The 20145-nt window shown below is 39.2% G+C and overlaps 3 protein-coding genes across 10 annotated transcripts in view; 1 reads left to right on the top strand and 2 right to left on the bottom strand.

Annotated features, from left to right (window-relative positions):
* armc1 (armadillo repeat containing 1) overlaps window positions 1-3936 on the bottom strand; it is a 7236-nt gene extending 3300 nt beyond the window's left edge. The window contains exons 1-5 of the mRNA XM_014002270.1: window positions 3748-3936; window positions 2514-2725; window positions 1949-2040; window positions 633-825; window positions 10-126 (exon numbers count right to left, since the gene is read on the bottom strand). Coding sequence (XP_013857724.1) covers window positions 10-126; window positions 633-825; window positions 1949-2040; window positions 2514-2675 — 564 coding nt within the window. The 5' untranslated portion in view covers window positions 2676-2725; window positions 3748-3936. The remainder of the gene's footprint in view (window positions 1-9; window positions 127-632; window positions 826-1948; window positions 2041-2513; window positions 2726-3747) is intronic.
* Window positions 3937-4278: 342 nt separating this feature from the next.
* mtfr1 (mitochondrial fission regulator 1) lies at window positions 4279-8822 on the top strand. 4 transcript variants are annotated; one of them, XR_001309785.1, is made up of 9 exons: window positions 4279-4347; window positions 5051-5155; window positions 5258-5356; window positions 6522-6664; window positions 6778-7013; window positions 7147-7402; window positions 7524-7695; window positions 7805-8353; window positions 8430-8822. XR_001309785.1 is itself a non-coding variant. In XM_014002272.1 (8 exons), the coding sequence occupies exons 2-8, from the start codon at window positions 5120-5122 to the stop codon at window positions 7850-7852; spliced, it is 990 nt and encodes a 329-aa protein (XP_013857726.1). In that variant the 5' UTR covers window positions 4279-4352; window positions 5051-5119; the 3' UTR covers window positions 7853-8822. The 4 variants fall into 4 exon arrangements, 3 of the variants coding, with proteins under 3 accessions (XP_013857726.1, XP_013857725.1, XP_013857728.1); XM_014002272.1 differs by having other exon boundaries at window positions 4279-4352; window positions 7805-8822; XM_014002271.1 differs by having other exon boundaries at window positions 7805-8822.
* A 1608-nt stretch (window positions 8823-10430) lies between these two features.
* Window positions 10431-20145, bottom strand: part of pde7a (phosphodiesterase 7A) — a 28803-nt gene continuing 19088 nt past the window's right edge. The window contains exons 3-13 of one of the 5 annotated variants that reach the window (XM_014002276.1): window positions 19140-19172; window positions 16146-16232; window positions 15286-15449; window positions 15126-15189; window positions 14451-14647; window positions 14179-14310; window positions 13992-14083; window positions 13739-13883; window positions 13530-13626; window positions 13364-13444; window positions 10431-12282 (exon numbers count right to left, since the gene is read on the bottom strand). In XM_014002276.1, the coding sequence (XP_013857730.1) occupies window positions 12029-12282; window positions 13364-13444; window positions 13530-13626; window positions 13739-13883; window positions 13992-14083; window positions 14179-14310; window positions 14451-14647; window positions 15126-15189; window positions 15286-15449; window positions 16146-16232; window positions 19140-19172 (1346 nt within the window). In that variant the 3' untranslated portion in view covers window positions 10431-12028. Of the gene's footprint in view, window positions 12283-13363; window positions 13445-13529; window positions 13627-13738; window positions 13884-13991; window positions 14084-14178; window positions 14311-14450; window positions 14648-15125; window positions 15190-15285; window positions 15450-16145; window positions 16236-19139; window positions 19173-20145 lie in introns of all 5 variants that reach the window. The other 4 variants (XM_014002275.1, XM_014002278.1, XM_014002277.1 and 1 more) reach the window with 4 other exon arrangements.

Here is a 20145-nt window from a genome sequence, read left to right on the forward strand (position 1 = left end):
AACAAATACCTCGGCTTTAAGGTCGGAACGAATCCTGACAACACATCGTTTAACGGCCATCTGGAAGGTGAAGCTGATCACTCCTCGAATCTTTAACAAGGCCTCCTCACACAGGCTCCTCCGAGTCTAACGACAAACAGGAAGCAGGTGAAGGACATGAGCGGGCACGTAAACAGCTTACAAGCAAATGCTTCTTTAAAGCAAACTGAATCTTTATGAGCTTTTTTAAAAGCGTATATTAAATAACAAATGTAAACTACAACAGGCTTCAGAAGAATCCAGTTTATGTTTCTGTATTTTCCAGCTGCTGCAGTGCTGTGTGTCTCTGCAGCCCAGCAGAGGCTGTCTGTCTGCTGTAATAGAATCTGGCTATGTGCAGGCTTCCTGCAGAGCAACGTTCACGTTCAATCTCTGCGTCCTGCTGTTCAATGGCTGACATTTACAACCTGAAGCCTCTGCCTTCCCCTCAGATGCTCTGGCAGCRCTGTGATTATGACAGCAGCAGACACGTTGATCTAAAGGGAGATTTTTGCTCATCAACAGACACCCGGCGTGCGTCTGAGCGTGACAGGTTGGTGCCGACGTGTTGCGGAACGTCCCGGATGACCTGGATGCACCTCGGGAGCACTTACAGAGTCGTCCAGCCCGTCGATGTGCAGCACTACAGTTTTGGCCCGTTTGTTATTGGATCCCAGGAAGAAGTGGGCTTTGCGCCGGCAGGAGGCAGCGGCTGCCTCTGCCTGCTCCGCTTCTTCTTTGCCGGCTGACTGCAAAATCTCATAGATCTCAGAGGCCAGCAGCTTGGTCTCCCCGGGCGATGTGTTCCTGTAGGGTGAGATGAAAACAACAGAGGATGAGATAAAAACAAATGAGATAAAAACTAATACAGCTTATGTAAGAATAGATGGTTAACGCCCTCTTTACAGGAGCTCGGCGCTATTTGTTTAGTAATTATGCTGTACCTGAATGATATTAAATTAAAAACAACCAAACTCGGTGAGTTTATAAAGGGCTATAATGATCTGCTTTGACATTTCTGGTGAAAACTTAATGGAAAACCAAACAAATCCTAATTGTTTCTCTAAAGAAAAGGTGTAAAAATGCATTTAGGATCCTATTTTTTAGTCTCTGATGTATATTAATTTATAAAAACATCTGTTTTTCAAAGTCCCTTGTGCAACYATTTAGTCTAACCAAAGAYTAAAGCTCAAGTGAACTCATTTTATTATGTGCTTCAGTTTGATTACAGCCCTTACTGCAAAACAAGCCACAACRTTTCAAAGAGCAGCAGCGTCTCAGGAGGAAACCACAGGAGGTCAGAACAACAGTAATACAAGAAGRGATATTTTGTGAGAAATACAGAGAAAGCCCAGCTGCTTTACGGCTTTATCTGTCACCAAGTCATCAGTCCTTCTAAACTAACCACACAGAAACTGGAGTCTGGTACAGCACTGCACAACATCCCATCATCCCTCTGTGGCAGGCCATTAGTCTTGTAGCAAAGCAAATATTAGATTTAGGTCATTTGTCTGACTTCTGCTGCCGTTCTTCAGAGGTTTATATATATATATAGCATTACTATCCTCATGGTAGAGAGACAATCTCACACTGGTGATGTCATTGTTTATAAAAAGTATACAATAAAACTTAAATAAGTTATGTGCAATGCTTGTATAATTAATTAAACGTGTGTTAATATATGTCAACATCAGTTTAAATGAGAAACAGTAAAAATGCAGGTACATCATTTCAAGTCACTGCCACCCTTTCTGTGTTCAGCTTTAATCCCACTCAACCTGACAAACCAATAAAAAAAGCACATCATCCTGTCATGAAATATTACAGTCAAACAAACAAGGAAAACAAAAAGACAAATTTWAAAAAATCCCAGGTTAAGGTTTTATGAAAAGAAAATGCAATATAAGCACATGTTTCAGCAGAGACTTACTTCTGCATGACATTCTGCAAACTCAGCATCATGCCCAGCTCGCCCTTCAGCTTCTCCCTGTTGGCTCGACATTCTGCCAGGTAGCGCACGGCCTGCGAGGAAAAAGGGCAACAGTTATCTGTCTCAMGCTGGAAAACTCACAAAAGGTTTGTAACTTTTTAAAGCAGAAAATCCTTTTAAGAACACGCTCCCTGTGTGCACCAGCAAACACGTTACATAATCCCTGCAGAATACACTTTGTGCTTCTTACATAAAGCCATTTGAATGTGCACTCTTTGTAACAGGTCGTGTACTGAATGAGAGGATAATTGTGGAGGAAATACCAGAACTCTATATTGTATTTGCATCACAACAAACAGCAGATGCTCCCATTGAAAAAATACATGGCTGCTTTAAAGACAGAAATGACCTAAAATCTGCAAGAGAAACCAGCAAAGTCACAAAAAATGTATCTAAAGTTTAATCTAACAAGCTTTTTATACATATTTGTGCAAAAACTACACYGTTTCCTGTATGCACCAGGTACCCTTAGTGCCATATATTGAAATAAACAAACACAACTTACCAATAGTGCAGAGTAGACAACCTGTGGGTTCGGATGGTCAAAAAAAAGGATGAGACCAGGCAGACAACCCTGGTCTTCGACTATGGCTCTTCGGTTCAAGGGGTCTGCAGCGAGATCTCGCAGCTGGTTCACCACAGTCAGTGCATCCAGCTCCGCACTCATGGTGCTTCTAGAGTTAACGGCACGGGCATCAAACCAACCTATTCTCTTAGCTGGAAAGACAGAGATAGGGTAACATTAGGGAGCTTGCTTTATGAAACACACTGATGCAAGCAACTGTTACTTCATTAACAACAATCAGGGTATGTTAAAGGTCTAATTKTCAGAACTGTAACCAGATACACTTGGTTAAATGATTTGATCAGTCAAAGTCCTTCTGCTCTCCTTAAAATCAAAGTCATGCACTTTTATGGTAATTGATAAAGCTTTTACATTATGTTATTGTGTGTATAGATTTCATATTGTCATGTTTGTAAATGAGAAGTRGTKCTCAAACAGTTTACTAGATAAATAAAGGTTAAATAAATAAATAAAATATGTGTAAACAATGGTAATTTCACTTTGTAATCATTTCAAATCTGTAACTATACTGCTTTAAAATGTTTTTTAACAAAATAGTTTAGAAAAGTTCCAGTACCTGAATTAACACTGCATTTATAATTTAAAAAAATCAAATACACAATATGCATAAGTGTAATTACATACTGTAAAGAAAAGAAAGTTTATTCTTGCATCATCAAGAATCACACAAGTATTAAATTTAAACTTACTTTTTTAAGAGATTGTTGCATATTGCTTATAGAAACTGAATGCTTTTACACATCACAAGAGTTTATAATAGCAAGTACCATTTATTTTYCAGTTCCATTTCATTAAATTTATTGTCTCAAAACATCCTGAATTGTTGGAATTTCATCAGATGTCAGTAAACATGTGATGTTACACCATCTGACTAGTTAAATATTCATGATTATATTAACACACAATAAAACTGCAGCTGTCAAATAACAAAAAAAAAAAAAAGCTTGAATGGTAACCGTACTAGAAAAAACATACAGTTTACATCAGTACGCTACAGCTTTTCTACTCAATTGCAAGATACATACTTATTTGAGACAAAACACCCTTTCTGCGACCCTCAACCTAACCTCAAATCACGCCCTGAAGTACACAGCCGATTCCGTAGCTAGCTAGTTAGGCTAAAAAAAAATGTGCTAGCTTTACTTCAGCATACCTTTGAATCAGATTTCATGAAAACTCCCGACACAAATCCAGATCACTTCAGTCACAAATGATATAAAACGAAGCAGGAACAAGCTGCTATGTTCAGACACAATCTTAAACCGGCGAAATTAAACAATTTTCCTAGCGCTAGGCCTTTGCCCCTATTATCCCTTGCGATTCTTTAGCTAGCAGCTGTGCACTGTTTTGGGTTTTGTGGCACACATCGATGGGTGCAGTTGCTTTGTGATCAAGGACATTCCCGCAGTGAACCATATTCTTTGAAATTTAATCAGACACGTCTCCACCGGTGTGCGCCAGGATATATAACGAGCGTTCCCATTTTCCTAAGATTTGATTGGACATAGAAATTTGATTGATTGTTACATAAACAAATAAGMAAAAAGCTTTGTTCTACATATCAACAGTAATTGGTGAGTTGCAACATCAATCAAAACACACATCCAATAGTTTTGCTTTATGGGAACAACGCCCCACCTGTAWTTCCTATAATCCAATTGGCTCAAAAACATTCCTAAATTGTCCCCACGCTAGTTTGCGATTTACGTATGTTGTCGACTTGTCTGGAGAAGGAGGCTAAACTCTAGAAAAGGTTCAGTAAGTTTCAGTCTCAAAGTACAACCGAAGTTTGACTTTAAATATATAGTTAACACTGTTGATATGACTGGTAATAATTGAACGTGTTAAATGTAAATCTAAATAGAGCTGATGGTTTCCCGCTATCTCTGTTAGCATCGGTTAGCCTTGCTAGTTGCCCACTGACCGGCTAAAGTTATGAAAGTCGAGTTCAGTTCATGTTGAACCGAACTTCTTTTTAGTACGACACCAGCTGCTGACATCACTATGTTGATGAATATCGTGGCCTACTCTTTTTTTAAACGCTGTTGTACACCATCTGTTTGCTATGATACTCATAAAATAATAGGTTAAGTTTATTAAAATAACGACGTACGTACTTGATTTTTGGGGATATTTGCTGTTTCAAAGCAGCAAAGCTACAACATCTTAAAACAAATACAAAGTTTTGTTTCTGCATTAACTTGAGAAGCTGTAAAACACCACGAAATGGACGTTCGCTTTGCTTTGTGTTTGTTTTGTTAAAGTTGTGCCTTTCAGGGTGGWTTATTACGAATTGCATTTATAATTTTCTACATATAGTATTTATGTTAAAAACGTCTTTTATACATGAATATTTGTCAGCACAGACAAAGACAGAGAGATTATTGAGTAGATCATTTTTGCATTGATTTATTTCTGACTTTTGTCTTTTTTGTTTTATTTTGTTTTTCTTCTAGGTGTCATTTGGTAATCATGCTGAAATGTGTTTATGTTTTARTTGATCTTTATGAAACTCATGAACAGAAATGAATAAAGATCACTCATGGCTTGAGATGGACCTGGTACGTTGTAATCTGCAGTAGTATCTCTGATCAAAATATGGTAATTTTTTTATTTTATAATGTAATGATTTTTAAATTTATTTATTTTTATGTATTTTGCAGGCTTTTGGTTCATCAAAACCATACGGTTCCTCAAGAAGTATTGTTAGGAGAATAGCTGCCAATCTCCCCATCCAACCTTGCCCCAGGGTTCATTTTCAGGTGAGGCGAGAATACCTTTTGTTAAATTTGAAACAGAATTTGATATTTTTATAAGAACATCTACTTTCCTTGTTGATTTAAACCCTTATATATATATTTTTGTCTGTACTTATTTCCTCCAGTCATAATGTTGAATGGCACACACACACCCTCTTCAGCATTTGTTGACCTCTAYTTGTCTGTTTTCATTGTTAAACTATAAACAGATTGAATGAAGTCATGCCAGTATTTCTGTCGTTATAACAGAACACAGACTTTTAGCTGGAATTTTTGTTTCTCTTAAAAGGAACAACTCATATTTGATTAAGCTGAAACATGAATGTTTTTTTTTTTCAAACTTTTCTACCTTCAACACTGTGCTCTTTCTTGTCTTTTTCTTCCCTTTCCAGCTACCCTCCCTTCCTATGAGGAATGCAGTTTTTCTGCTTTAGGTCAGTTTTTTCAGCAACCTTGAACAACCTTAAGCTGATAAAGACCCCCCTTTCTTTCCTAACCTATCATTAACAATCTACAGATCCTCTTTATGCTTCTCTATAAGAGCTGTCCTGTTTTTTTAAAGCAATGAGTCTTTGTTTTTACTCTTTTTTTTCCCCCAAAATATATCAATGATTTATCACATTTGAAAGTTGTTTAAATTCTGTATTCAGTTAAAAATAACAAAGACAACATTGTGTGTTAAAACACTTATGTTTGAAAAAGGAAATACATAGTCTTGTTGAAAACTTGATAATGACACGTGCGTCATAATTAGTTTTTTCTTTTTCTTACCACTCTTGCAACAGAAGATTCTTCTGAATCGCAGCCATTTCATAGGATGCTGATTTAGTCATGTTAACTATGAAGCTGTATAATAATCTAAGATGTGAGAGGATCCACCTGGTTGTTTTATCTGTAGCATTTGTGATTCTGTAGCCTTTCAGTGGCATTACCATCATCAAATAAAATGAAAACACGTTTTTTGATTCATACTTTTACATTTAACATCCAATGTGATGTCTTTTTTCTGTTAATATGCTGATTTCAGTGTCTTTATTTAGTTTTGATAGTGTCATGGCTTTGTGGAAAATGTGTTTGAATCAAATATAAAGATGTACGCGTGGGCTCCACTCTTCTTTTGTTTTTCTTCTTTTCCAAATCTTAAACTCGAATTTTTCTTCTCTGGCAGCTTTTCCCGTACAACGAAGATACAGGTGTCCTAATTRGCACCAGGAAGCAGACCGGCCTGGTGGCCTCGCTTGCTGATATCGCTTGGATCGACAGGGAAGATGAAGACGACCACGAGGATGATGGAAGCCTTGTCAGATCTCGGTAACAGCAGCACAATGATCCAGAAAAAGATTTTCTAAATCAGAAGGTTTAAGAACTGATGCGCTCCTTTTGAAATGTGTGAAATAGTTGTATTCATGGCCTCATTGAAACAGGTCTGGGATCCCACCGGGGCTCATATTTCGAGCCCAAAGGCCTCGTCCTCGGAGAAAGTCCCTCAGTCGTCAGAGCTCACTCCCCAACCTGCTTGAAGGAGCTTCAGACCCACAGGGGGCGTCGGCCACAAACGATGAGGCAATCCAAAAGATCAGTGCTCTGGAGACTGAACTTGCTAAACTCCGAGCTCAGATAGCTCAGATTGTCCTGGTTCAGGAAAAAACTGCACAGTCTGGTACCAGATTTATTCCTCCTATCTGAGTTTTTTAGTTTCACTGCAATTCTTTAGTTTCTCCACTAGATGGCAGCAGAATCCTACATGCTGCTCTGCTTTTATCCTTTTTTTCCTTTTCTTTGTTTTGCTCCAGCTGCTGCTACAGGGGGACCTCCTCCTCCTCCCACTTCTGGTACTCTTCCTCCACCTCCTCCCCCTCCTCCTCCTCCTCCTCCTCCTCTACCACCWCCAGGAATAAAGCGGTCATTTTCAGCCCTCGATTTGATAAAAGAGCGCAGAGGAAGGAAGGCGAATTGTCCGACAGCTCCGGAGTCGAGGACGGCAGAAATCCCCAACATGCTTGAAATTTTAAAGGACATTAACAAAGTTAAGCTTCGATCTGTAAAAAGGTTCGTCTCRGCTCCAGTGATCCGTCAGTCACAGTAAACTGAGTGTTTGTCATCAGTCGTCAGTTCACTCTGACACCTTTAGTGCACAGGAGTTTGACTGAAACTTGGTACGTTTTCCCAGTCGTCCAGGGGAAGACCATGCCAAGGTGAAGCCACGTGAGCCAGCAGATGCTGCAGGTCTCATCGCTGAGGCCCTGAAACGCAAGTTCGCTCATCGCTATGGCAATGGACAGGAAGACGAGGATTTCAGACTTCCTGTCCCCGAGGTTAAACCGCAAACTGAAGCCCCTCTGGTGAGAAATGAGCTTTTGATTAATAACTTGAAACACCAGTTTTGATGAATTTGTGTTTTTTCATCCAGCTGTGTTTGTTAAATGTTGTCTTTCTGGATGTTTTCCACAGTTTGGGCAGCACATGTTGAAACAAACTGGAAAGAGAAAGTTTCTGTGAGACGAACCCGAGCTGCTGATCCAAACCTTCTGCGGACTCTTTAAAGATCCTTATTGATCTTTTCAGTATTTGTCCTGCTTTATTCTGGCCGCTCCAAACATCATGACATGGTCGTCCTGACCGTATTTTGCACTTTTGTAACAGCCTTAGGCTTTACGARCATAACTTTCTGTTGCAACCTTCAACACTATTAGATTTTATTTTCTCTTCAGTTAYTCATTAAATGTTAGTTTAATTTGTTGCACATGTGGGTGATCAGTTGTACGCCCTWATTTTGAAGGCTGTGGTTAAAAGCCAAAAAAAAAAAAAAACTCATAATGTGGAAGAAAGGAGCACTTTCTAACATGTTGAATTTCACACCATTCAATTTTAAGACTAGTTTATAATTTGAAGTTGGTTATTCATAATTTTGTCATTTCTCTTTTAACAGTGAATGTTTTAGATCTGTCAGGTACTAATTGAGAAGTTTTCAGTCGATTCCAGAGTCGCGTCTTGATCAAGGTTTGTTGCAGTCGCCACTCTAGGATGTTTTGCTGACTTAACAATTTATTTGTTTTAATTTTATTTGCCTTTTTAGGAGCCAAAGACATTCCACTTGATGTCCTGTAGGAGTCTTTGTACTGCTGCATTTCACTTTTATTTCCTCATGTAAATTAAGAAAAACTCATTTGTCATTTGTTTTATCAGTTCCTACCTCTGAGTTCAGGAAGTGCCTTTTGTCTGTTCACATTTCAATTTAAAACAGTCGTATTTAAGCTTTCATGTGAGTAATCGACACATTATGTCAAACTTTGAGAGAAAAATCAGTTTTATTTGAGGTTTTATGGCATTGCTGTTAWTTCAACATTAATAGTTTTTTTAAAAGGGAAAGAGGACAGGATGTGTTGGAAATGATTTTTAATTTATTGTTTAAAATTTTGAAGGAGTTGTCAAGTTTTCAAAGCTTTCAATAAAAATTGAATTCCCCTGACTTTCTGGGTTTTATTCAGTTATTTGAAGCTTTACTTGGTTCATTCACAGTTTGCCATTTAAAATTTCTTCAAGCGGCTTAATTTTTTTGGACTTAAATCAACATTTTTAGAAATAAAACCCACCAAAAGTCCATAAAAATGGGCAAAATATCCTGAATCGCAAATGTTTTTCAAAAATTTCAGAATGTAATCATTGGGTTGACATTTATAATTTTGTTCCCAAAAGTTGAAAACAAAAAGGCCAATTTTTCACACACAGCTAAAAGTTAGTTTATTGGTACCTGAGAATGATACTCAGATTTATTAACAATCACCAAGTAATTTAAAGCATGATTTTAGTCTGTGGGAGGAAATAATCACCTTGAGAAAATGCAGGTGTGCAGAGGGAGATCATCTAAACTCCACCCAGAAAGGTCGTAGKTCAGGAGGCCTTGTCACTGAGAGGTGACCACTAACCACTGTGCCATCATGCCACCAGCTTCTATTCCCACAAGCTCTTAGTTGTGTTTCCACACCTTTTAATAACATTTATCTCCAGGTTGAACTGTGATCAGTACTAAACTCCGCACAAAAATTGAAGAAATTAGTTAGATGATTCCTTTTGATGCTTCTTGGCAGTAAATTTTAGGATTGGCAGCACCTGGAGGCACCAGAGCTCAAAACAAGTTAATAGCAACAGCAAAATAAACTGGCAGAGAAGATTTGGCTAAGTTTTCACGCACGCAACCCACACTCAGCTCTACTGCTCATCCCACAAATGCGTGTTCCTTACAAATGTGGCACCGTTTAAAAGGATTTAACCAGGGTTCCTGCAGATCCTTAAAAAGTCTTAAAAGTCATTGAATTCATCAATCCACAAATAAGGCCTTAATTAGCCTTAAAATGTCTTCAGTCTTTCAGAAGTCTTAAAAATGTTAACACATTGTAAATAGGATGATTGTAATTCATCTCAAATATTAAAATAATTGGTAAAAAATATTATTTTTAAATATTCACATGCTGACATTCCCCTTAGATATCACTTCCTGTTATTTCACATGCAAATATCTCAGCATTTGTTTTGTAATATGTTAATGTTGTCTTTCCAAAAATGCTTCACTTTTCTTACAAAAYCTTGATGTCACAGGCACTTTAAGATTTCAGCAAATTGGGGTTAAGACCCCACTGTGGGTCCTAAAATTCCAAATTTTGGGTTGTTAGAGGATTTCCTGATATTAAATTAAGTTTAAAACTGACTGCTAAGAATGTTTCTGCTATAATTAGATCTGGATAAAAACAATTAGCCTATTAGCAATATTTGAATACTTCAACCAAAAGTACTTTGAGTCATGAGTTTCTGCCATTTTTATTTTTTGTCATTTGTGTTCATAAAATTGGTCAAATTTAATTTCACTTGGCATTAAAAAGTCTTTAAAAGTCTTAAATTTAACTTGCTTTAAACTGTAGGAACCCTGTTAAYAGGCGTTCTAACAATATAAGATTTATTTCCAAGAAGCATCGTTACAACAAAGAAATAATCTGCCAAACATTTATTTATGATTATAGAGTCGAGTTGGAGGGTAAATGACACTTTCTGATGTTGGCTCAAGTATTTGACTCCATACTTGTGAAATTCAACAACAGGTTTTATTATTCAAATCGTAACTGCAACAGGCATGTATCAAAAAGGGTCAATACAGCAAAGCCTTTACAAAATCTGGCTCGACGATGAAGTCTTCCCAAAAAAATGGCTGTCGCGACAAATTGTAAACAGTTTCAACAGTCTTACAGCACTTACAGCAAAAATACATATCAGCTAAGGTAAGAAAAGCACCTGTTATCGTTCAAAACGTTCCAACACAAACACAATGTGTGCCACTGTACAGAATCAAAAACAGACAAAACCCTAACACAAAGAAATGGAATGTTCGAAATTCACTCGACTGGTTTGTTTCCATACAAAGAAAAAAAAAAAAAACAGCTGGAGTTGTTCCTCACCAAAGAAAATAAACCAAAAAGAAAAAAAAAGGCAAAAGGGATTGGACAGTGCATTCAAAGACGAGCACACCATGCACTTGATGGGAGCAGGAGTCAGTTTGGTCACTTAGCATAGTTTGTGCATAGTTGTAAGGCATCAGTCGAGCAGTCCGTTAGGTTTCATGTGGCTGTGAGAGACATTCTGCTTAGAGGGAGCCTTTCTGTTTTATCTGAGCAACTTCGCACCGTCTGCAGTCACCTCCTCTCCCTCTTCAAAAAAAAAAAAAATTTAAGAAAATCAAACAAAATAACTCTTGCAAAACCCTGAGCGAGTCGAGTTGCATGGAGTGAAGTTCCAGGTGAGACTGACCACTCTCCAGTCCGGGGACTGGATGATCCAGAAAAACTGATTTAAAGAGAGAGAAAAAAAAAACTAATTTCTACAATAATACCTTTTACAGGATGTAAGAGACGAAGCTGTGCGTCCAACATCGTCACTGTCATTTAGGAGTGCAGGAACACGTGGTAGCACAGGTGGAGTCATTTATGGCATCTGGTCTGTTTGAATAATCTGTGCTTTGAAGGCAAACCGTGGAGCCGACGGTCAAGGAAAAAAATTAAAAATAAAATACAACAAACAAGGTGATGCGTAAACAGTCTTTGTAGAGGCAGCAGAAAGACTGGGCTTGTCACATTTTTTTTTTTCTGTTTTTACATAAGGAAGAATCTTCAATACAAATCCAACACGTCATACTCAAAGGTCTCAGGAGGGTCCCGGGTTGAAATACTCCAGTTGTTTCAGTTCAGATCATTCTTCAAATCTTTGTTTTCAAATGGCACGTCAAAATACCAAAAGTCTTTTTTTTAGTTCAGTTTATACTGCTGTCCACTTTAGGTTCAACAAAAAAAAAAAAAAAGGAAGGAAGGAAGGGAAAAAATAGTGGCATTTTCAGTCAGTAATGCCAGAGTTACAGTCAAACAAATAAATAAAGCAAATAAAAGAAAATACAGCAGTAGCCAAATGAGGTATCTATGTATTGCTCTATGCCAAAAAAAGGAATTAAAAACTAAATAAATTAAATAAAATCAGTGGTTTATCAGAATGGGAGGCCAAAGCAACGAGACAAACACAAGGTGTTAGGATCAGGTGGGTCAGCGTCAGGGTGGCCCGTCAGAGTGTGGTGAGGCCCTGTAGCTGGTGGGGAGGGGGGAGTCAGGGTTCAGGAGGCCAAAGAGCGTACAAGGAGTGTCAGGATTCTCTGCTTCCCTGAGGTATTTCTTTGGAGCTGCTTTCTGTCGTTGCTGCTGCTGCTGAGGCTGCGGCGCCATCTGTGGCGGCTGCGCTGGGCTCCGCCTCCTCTGAGACCGGGCTTTGTTCCTGCTGCAGGCCGCCCCAGCTGGCTTTGTTCAGACCCATGTGGCCCAGCATAGTTTGGGACAGACGCGTGTCGGAGAAACGAGCCCACTCTGCGAACAGCGGCTCTGCCACGTAGGTCATAAAGCCTGGAGGTGACAGACATATATAAGCTTTAAAGGGATCCCTGATCAGTTGTAACATCAGACTTTATTTGATAAACATATATTTTAACTGTAAAATAAAGACTGTAAAACTACTGTAGCCTGTTCAGTTTTGTAAATTTTTAAAAATATATTTTAACATGGATGGAGCCATTTTATTTAYACACAAAGCATTCTGGGTAAATGATGACGTGGATAGGTCCTCGGTGTGAGCGAGCTATATCCACCCTGAAGGCTAATCTTGGACAATATCTGATGATCGACTCTTTTAAATGAAACCAGAGAGCGTTGACAGAGAGGAGAAGGTAGAAATGACTCAGCCTGTAACTGAAAATATGGATGGAGGACAACAGAGCTGCTTCATGGAAGAAGAACCTCAGCTTAGCCTGTTAGCTTTCGTGCTAGCACCGATGCTATATTGCCTTATATGTATTTGCTTGGCGCTAGCGCTTCAAACAAGCTAAATTGAGGTCCTCCATATTTTCAGTTGCAGGCTGAGTCATTTTTGTGTTCCCCTCTCTGTCATGTGGATGGAGGACCTCAGTGACGAGAGGAGAATGTGTAGCGCTGAGCTAATACATATATATGGTGATAGCATCGGGGCTAACGCTAAAGCTAACAGGCTAAGCTGAGGTTCTTCTTCCATGAAGCAGCTCTGTTGTCCTCCATCTATATTTTCAGTTACAGGCTGAGTCATTTCTACCTTCTCCTCTCTGTCAACGCTCTCTGGTTTCATTTAAAAGAGCCGATCGTCAGATATTGTCCAAGATTAACCTTCAGGGTGGATATAGCTCGCTAGCAGCCTTGCGATGACCTATCCATGTCATCATTTACCCAGAATGCTTTGTGTGTAAATAAAATGGCCCCGTCCGTGTAATGTATTTTTAAACTTTTAGTTTAAAAATTATAAAAACTGAACAACTTACGGTATTTTACAATCTTTATTTTACAGTTAAAATATATGTTTATCAAATAAAGTCCAATGTTACAACTAATCATGGATCCCTTTAATATTAGTGACAGACTATAAATAACAGCAAACATGGATCACAGCTGCCACACTTACCGATCTGAATGTTGCCGACAGTGTTTGCCWCTCGGTCACAAAGTGGGCTGACTTCAAGTTTGTGCTTCTTCTCGATGTCTCCTGCATCCGTTAAGCAAAATGTACTGAATTAATTTACTTTTGAACCAGAACACTATGACAGAACGACAGAAGAGCAAACAGATACCCTGCTGGAAGAACTCCGCTGTCACTTTCTCGCTCCACTGTTTGCTCAGCTCCCAGGGTCTGCAGGGATTACAGATGTCCGCACACTTCAGGGCCATCTGAGGGCACAGAAACGAAACAAGAACCCATCGTTTTTAGCTGACCAAACTGAGGTGATCTTAACAAAACAAAAAAATAAATAAATAAATAAAAAGACGGCGAGTAACTGACCTGCAGGACAAAGTGACGGTGGCTGGCGTTGCTCAAGCACAGGTTGTCCTGGTCTAGGTGTGTGCGAAATCTGGACAGGTAGTCGTTCTGTCTGCTGATGTCCGTGGCCAGGATTAAGGAGCCCAAATCCCTCTCCATGTTGAGACTGGCACATCAGGAAGAACATAAATTTTACAAGATGATTTATTTATTTGTTTATTTTGGCTTGAAAATCAGACTCATCAGTTAGAAGTTTCTCCAGAAAGCTACTGACCTGTCCTCTGTGGGTAAATGAGAGAACAGCCCGGTCTCTCGGAGGAGACCCACTGCAGACTTCCAGTGGTGGTTTTCCAGAACTGAGGTATTCTGTGAGGTAAAATAAGAACACTATATCAACACATAAWGCTAGTTTTTCTATTGAAAGTTAGGCAGGCTGCAGCATGGCTATTATGCTGTCTTACTCTGTAGAGTGATGCTAGATAGTGGTCAGTCTTAATGAGGAAAGGCTGGTTGACCCCGGGATGGTCCAGGTCATGTGTGGCTGCTGCTAGGAGTCCCAGTAGGATGTCATAGGATGTTARAGACTTTGCAAGCTGCATTCATAAAGGGAAACAAATATTACAAGAACTCATTAATATTGAAAATAGACTTTCTTTAAAAGCACCCGTGCTTCTACAAATGACTAAAGAAACTTGAGCCAAAACRAAGCCAAAAAGTCCTGTCAGTGTCTCACCATGGGCTCCTGCAGGAAGCAGAACATGGCTTGTGTGACGTCTGCAGCATGAACAGAGTTATGATATGGGTTGTCATTGTGGTAGTCCTCCTGAACCAGAACCAGAAACCTCCAGACTTTGACCATATCCAGCTGGAAGAGCTCCACCAAGCCATACTGGTTCAGCAGGTGGAAGGTCAGRGTGATCAGGCTGTTCCCTGAGCACAGAGGTTATCAATCAGTGATTAATTATATTACTTTTACTGTTACAGTCTATGTCTCTGCCTCTACCTCACTTATTCATCAGTTGTATTTGGAAATATTTTAGAAAATTCTGTTTACTTATCCCAGAGGCACATTGATTATTTTCAAGTCAGAAACCCAACATAATATCTGGAGGTTTGCAAACAATTAGCGACTATCAAAAGGAAATGTGTCTATACTATCTACTTAAATAAATATCAGAGCATTCACACCAAAACTAAACTTTTGTTAAATCTAAGATCTGTTTCAGTAAAGCTGTGATGATGATGATGTCCATTGGAAAGGAGGAACTGGTGTAACTTTGTACATGGTTGTCCAACAGATGGCACCAACACTTTAGATCTAAAGCAGAGGTGAAGCTTGATTTTGCAGTCAGAGCAGAACTTCTAGTTTTGTGACATAAAACATTACTTTAGATCACATTTTACTTACCATTTGTTAACTTATCGAATAGGAAAATGTCGAAATTCCAGTTTCCAACTTTCTCCAGCATGCACTACAAGAAGGGGGAAAGAAAATTAAAGTAGAAGTAAAAAAACACACTCCTGTAAATTGTATTAAAGTGTTATAATATGCAGGATGTGTGTCATACTCTAGCCTGTCCGCTGTAGTCTTCATCGAGGATGGGGAGGGGGATCTGCTGGGTGATTCCCCGCAGCAGGCGGGACGAGTGCAGGTATCTCTGGAAGCTGAGTAGTCTGTGAACCCTCCTTTCAGTACCAGAGCCGGCCGATGGGGAACCACAGCCCAGCCGTGCTGCGCAACACAAATATGTTTCAAAACATGCATCATGTACAATATGTTCTCGCTCTGGTTTTTTTTTTTTTCTTTCCCTCCTCCAGAAGCTCATTAGGCTTGGAGAATCGTTTGGCCAGGGACAAGCTCGGTGGGAATCTGACACCAACACAGCGATATCCAAACAGTCGCTGCTGACACAGCCGCCTACTCGTAAGCCTTTCGTCTGGGATCACACAGTAGACATGCTTTGTCAGTGGCCTCTCTTTCACATACACAAATACACACACACACACAGCTGCGAGGTCTCAGCTTTGGAAATACGTCAAGCAAAATCCAACTATTTTACTACTTTTAAAAGCTTCCATTCAGTAAAAAGTGATATTAGAGCCACATTTGTTTACAAGTGTTTGATCAAACGTTAAAGACACACACCACCTGTGAAGATGCAGAGGCACAAACATCTGGAAGTCATTCAGAACTGGAAGGGTGTCTTGTTATCGACCTAGCCCTCATCCAACTTTATCCCTTTAGGACCAGTTGCAACATTTTCCAATCTTATCCTTCTAACTAGATACACATTTTTCAAAGACATGTTCAATTTATTTTGCGACTGCTAAAATGCCAGGAGTAGAAGCATGGTTTTAAAGGAAAAAAACGCACGTTTGCACCTGGTGTGATTGATTTAAACTAGTAAGGACGGTGATCCAAACTCACCGTGAAGAGTTCGGAAGTCGATGCAAAGGTAAGGGTGGGAGCTTCTTCGTTCCGGTTCAAATCCAACCTGACTTCTTACTCTCACATCTCCTAGAAGAAATTAACACTTATTTCCTCAAGATTCATATGACGCAAAAAAAAAAGTGTTTTAATTATCTCAAATAAGCAATACTAAAATTTTATTTTATCATTTAGGTTACGCCTTTTTTTTTTTTTTTTTGCTTTTAAGTTCCATGAGGATAGGCTTCACCGAGGGGACAATGAACAGAGCAGGACAATGAGATGATAAAAGCAAATTAGGATTAAATTATCAACACAGCTAAACACTTAAATAAACTTTTGTTTGACAAAACTCAAACTGACAGGTTTTCTGCCAATATCCATTAAACTGAACAAGAGCTTTGGATCCTAATCTTATGAGTTCTGCTAATTTGTCAGCATTTTATTTTGAATCTCTTTGTTACAATGTTCCACATGGTTGTTTTTCACTGCAGCACCTTTAGTATGTTTGCTCCGTTTAAATAACAATGAGGAATTTTTTTCAAAAAGCAACACGTGTTTTTTATGATCAACTTTAAAGGGATCCCCGATCAGTTGTAACATTAGACTTTATTTGATAAACATATATTTTAAATGCAAAATAAAGACTGTAAAAATACTGTAGCCTGTTTAGTTTTGTAAATTTTTAAAAATATATATTTAACATGGACGGAGCCATTTAATTTATACACAAAGCATTCTGGGTAAATGATGACATGGATAGGTCCTCGGTGTGAACGAGCTATATCCACCCTGAAGGTTAATCTTGGAATCTTGGACAACATCTGATGATCGACTCTTTTAAATGAAACCAGAGAGCGTTGACAGAGAGGAGAAGGTAGAAATGACTCAGCCTGTAACTGAAAATATGGATGGAGGACAACAGAGCTGCTTCATGGACGAAGAACCTCAGCTTAGCCTGCTAGCCTTCGCACTAGCGCCGATGCTTTACTGCCTTATAAGTACTAGCTTGGCGGTAGCGCGACAAACAAACTAAACTGAGGTTCTCCATCCATATTTTCAGTTGCAGCTGAGTCATTTTTGTGTTCCCCTCTCTGTCATGTGGATGGAGGACCTCAGTGACGAGGAGAATGTGTAGCGCTGAGCTAATAAATATATATGGTGATAGCGTCGAGGCTAATGCTAAAGCTAACAGGCTAAGCTGAGGTTCTTCTTCCATGAAGCAGCTCTGTTGTCCTCCATCTATATTTTCAGTTACAGGTTGAGTCATTTCTACCTTCTCCTCTCTGTCAACGCTCTCTGGTTTCATTTAAAAGAGTCGATCATCAGATATTGTCCAAGATTAACCTTCAGGGTGGATATAGCTCGCTAGCAGCCTCGCACCGAGGACCTATCCACGTCATCATTTACCCAGAATGCTTTGTGTGTAAATAAAATGGTCCCGTCCGTGTAAAAGTTTAAAAATTATAAAAACTAAACAGCCTACAGTATTTTTACAGTCTTTATTTTACAGTTAAAATATGTGTTTATTAAATAAAGTCTAATGTTACAACTAATCGGGGATCCCTTTAAGATATACGTTTTTCTTTGTTTTGTAGAGATGCACCGATCACGTGGCCACTGACCAAAATCTGTCAGTTTTCACACCAGTTTGAACAATGGCACCTAAATAATGTTTTGTTTTCCCCACAGTCAATCAATAAACCACAGCTAGACAGCTAATAGTGTGGACAATTTTACAGAGTGAAAAAAAAACCTAGAAGTTAGTTATGTGAAATATTTGTAAGGTAAAAATAAATTTAGACGAAGCACAAGGTGTGGAAGAAACTACTAAAAAGAAACTGGATTTTTTTTTTAAGAAGGTCTGTCTGCTGCTCATTTTACTGCTCAGTTGGTTTCTTTTCAGCAAGGGCACTGTCATGTTTTGAGGTATGCCAAAAAAGAAAAATAAAATAAAAAAATTAAGAATATTGAAAGAGCTACAATCTGGTATACAAAAGGAATTTCCTCCATCTGATGCCATTTATTCGTAGTCAGGTAACAGAAGCAACAGGTCCAGGACAGAAACCCAGACGTCCCTCTCTAGCTCCTCCTGGGGGACTCCAAAGTGGTCCCAGGTCTGAGAGGATATACAATCCCTCCAACAAGTTCTGGGTCTGCCCTGAGGTCTCTTTCTATTGGGACATGTCCAGAAAAACACCTAAGGGAGGCGTCCTAATCATATAAGGCTGCCTAAAAGCTTTGATCAGTGCATCTCAAATTTTTTTGTAAAGAAATGTCAATAAATTTTGTTTCTGATAAATGAGACCCAAGTTTTCTTCCTTGTTAAATCTGTAGCTGATAGGAATGTACGGCACTTTGGAGTCTTGACAGAAAACCCTTCAAATATGTCACTTGAAATATCTTTTTGAAAGTGTGCCAATATGTCAAAACCCATCATGTTGGTACTTTCAGCAAAATATAAACAAGCAGAAGCTGTGATTTAAAAAAAGAAAAAGCCTGATTTGACCCAGGCTTTGTGTGTGCTATTCATGCGCAGGAACAGTCACACACAAACACACACTCCCATGTCCCAGAAGAGGAAACAGACAGAGAAGTGAACAGCTGAGCATGCAATGCCATGTCAGGACAGTCTGCTCTACTATTAGTACTCAGAGGCACTGAGAGTCATCTAGAGTCGATCTATGACTGTTTTTAGTAGTCAGGCAGAGGAGCGGGCTCCAGATTTGGACCCCATGGACGGCGGACGGCTTGCTCGTAGTCTGCAGTCAAGAGCAGTGAAAGTATAGTGAGGTGACAAGATGGTGCTGTGACATTTGTGCAACAAAATGCTAGTGTGTAGCTCCAGGCAAGACTGGATATGGAGGTATACTGATTAAGGTGCTGAACAGTGAAATGTTATGTTTTCAGCATTGCACTTCAAATCGTCCATATGCATCAAGAAAAGAGAGAAAAGTCACACGCATGTGCTCCCACAACCAGCATGTTACTTACTTGCAGACAGCTGTTTGAATACTACACAAGCTCCTATCAAAATACCAAAAACTAAGAATTACAATTCATGTCATACTGAGGCTCAACACTTTGTTGAAAAGGTTATTCTAATGTTTTAGACATAAAAAAGAGGGGAGTACAATAAACAAAAACAAAAAACGGTGCATGCATTTCTGAGCAGTGACTGTGCCGCCTGCATGTGTTTTTATCTGTCACATCTGCAGAGACGTGCGCAACATCTCACTGCGTGTGTGTGATTCGTGTGTTTCAGCGTGTCACGGGGTCCATGCCCCCCCATGGTGCATTAGTGCTGGTTCTCTGGAGGTAGATGTAGGTCACGTCGTTATAATTGATGTGGCGAAAGCTCTGAGTGCTGCTGTTTGAAAGCACATCAGCACTAAGTTGGCAGACTAAAGCCCAGCTCAGGCAAACACCGGTCTGCATTAGTGCGCCTCTACTCATCACACTCAATTTAATCTGAAAATCTACACACAGATGCTTCATGCCAATGACGTATGAAACTGCCATCATATTTAGCCAAAGCATATTTAGCCAAAGGAATGTGATTAAAGAGCTGCAGGTCCTTCAGTCTGCTCAATAAAACTCTAGTTTTTGTAACTAAACAGAGCTGCCGTTAAGACAGTATAATAAAATTTAATAATAGCAGTTATCTAAAACTCATAGTAATTAAACGATAAAAAAAGAAAAAACAAATCACAAAACAACATTTRCCTAATGCATAACATGACAAATTTTTAATTTATCAAACAGACAGACCTCAGGGTTATAAGCCCAGTCAAATCTATCCTCAACAACCTTATTGATTAGAAAGCCACAACTGTTCCGACCTCTTCCCAGCAGCATCTGACTCYATCAGACTGTCAGAGCTTTGAGCCCTTCACATCCTCTCATCCATTTTCTAAACTGCTTACTCTGGAGTCACTGAGGGCAAATGGATACCCACACACACATGCAGGACGTACACAAAGACACGTGTGGACACATG

The sequence above is a fragment of the Austrofundulus limnaeus genome, unplaced genomic scaffold, assembly GCF_001266775.1.
Source record: "Austrofundulus limnaeus strain Quisiro unplaced genomic scaffold, Austrofundulus_limnaeus-1.0 Scaffold12, whole genome shotgun sequence".
Taxonomy (NCBI): Eukaryota; Metazoa; Chordata; class Actinopteri; order Cyprinodontiformes; family Rivulidae; genus Austrofundulus; species Austrofundulus limnaeus.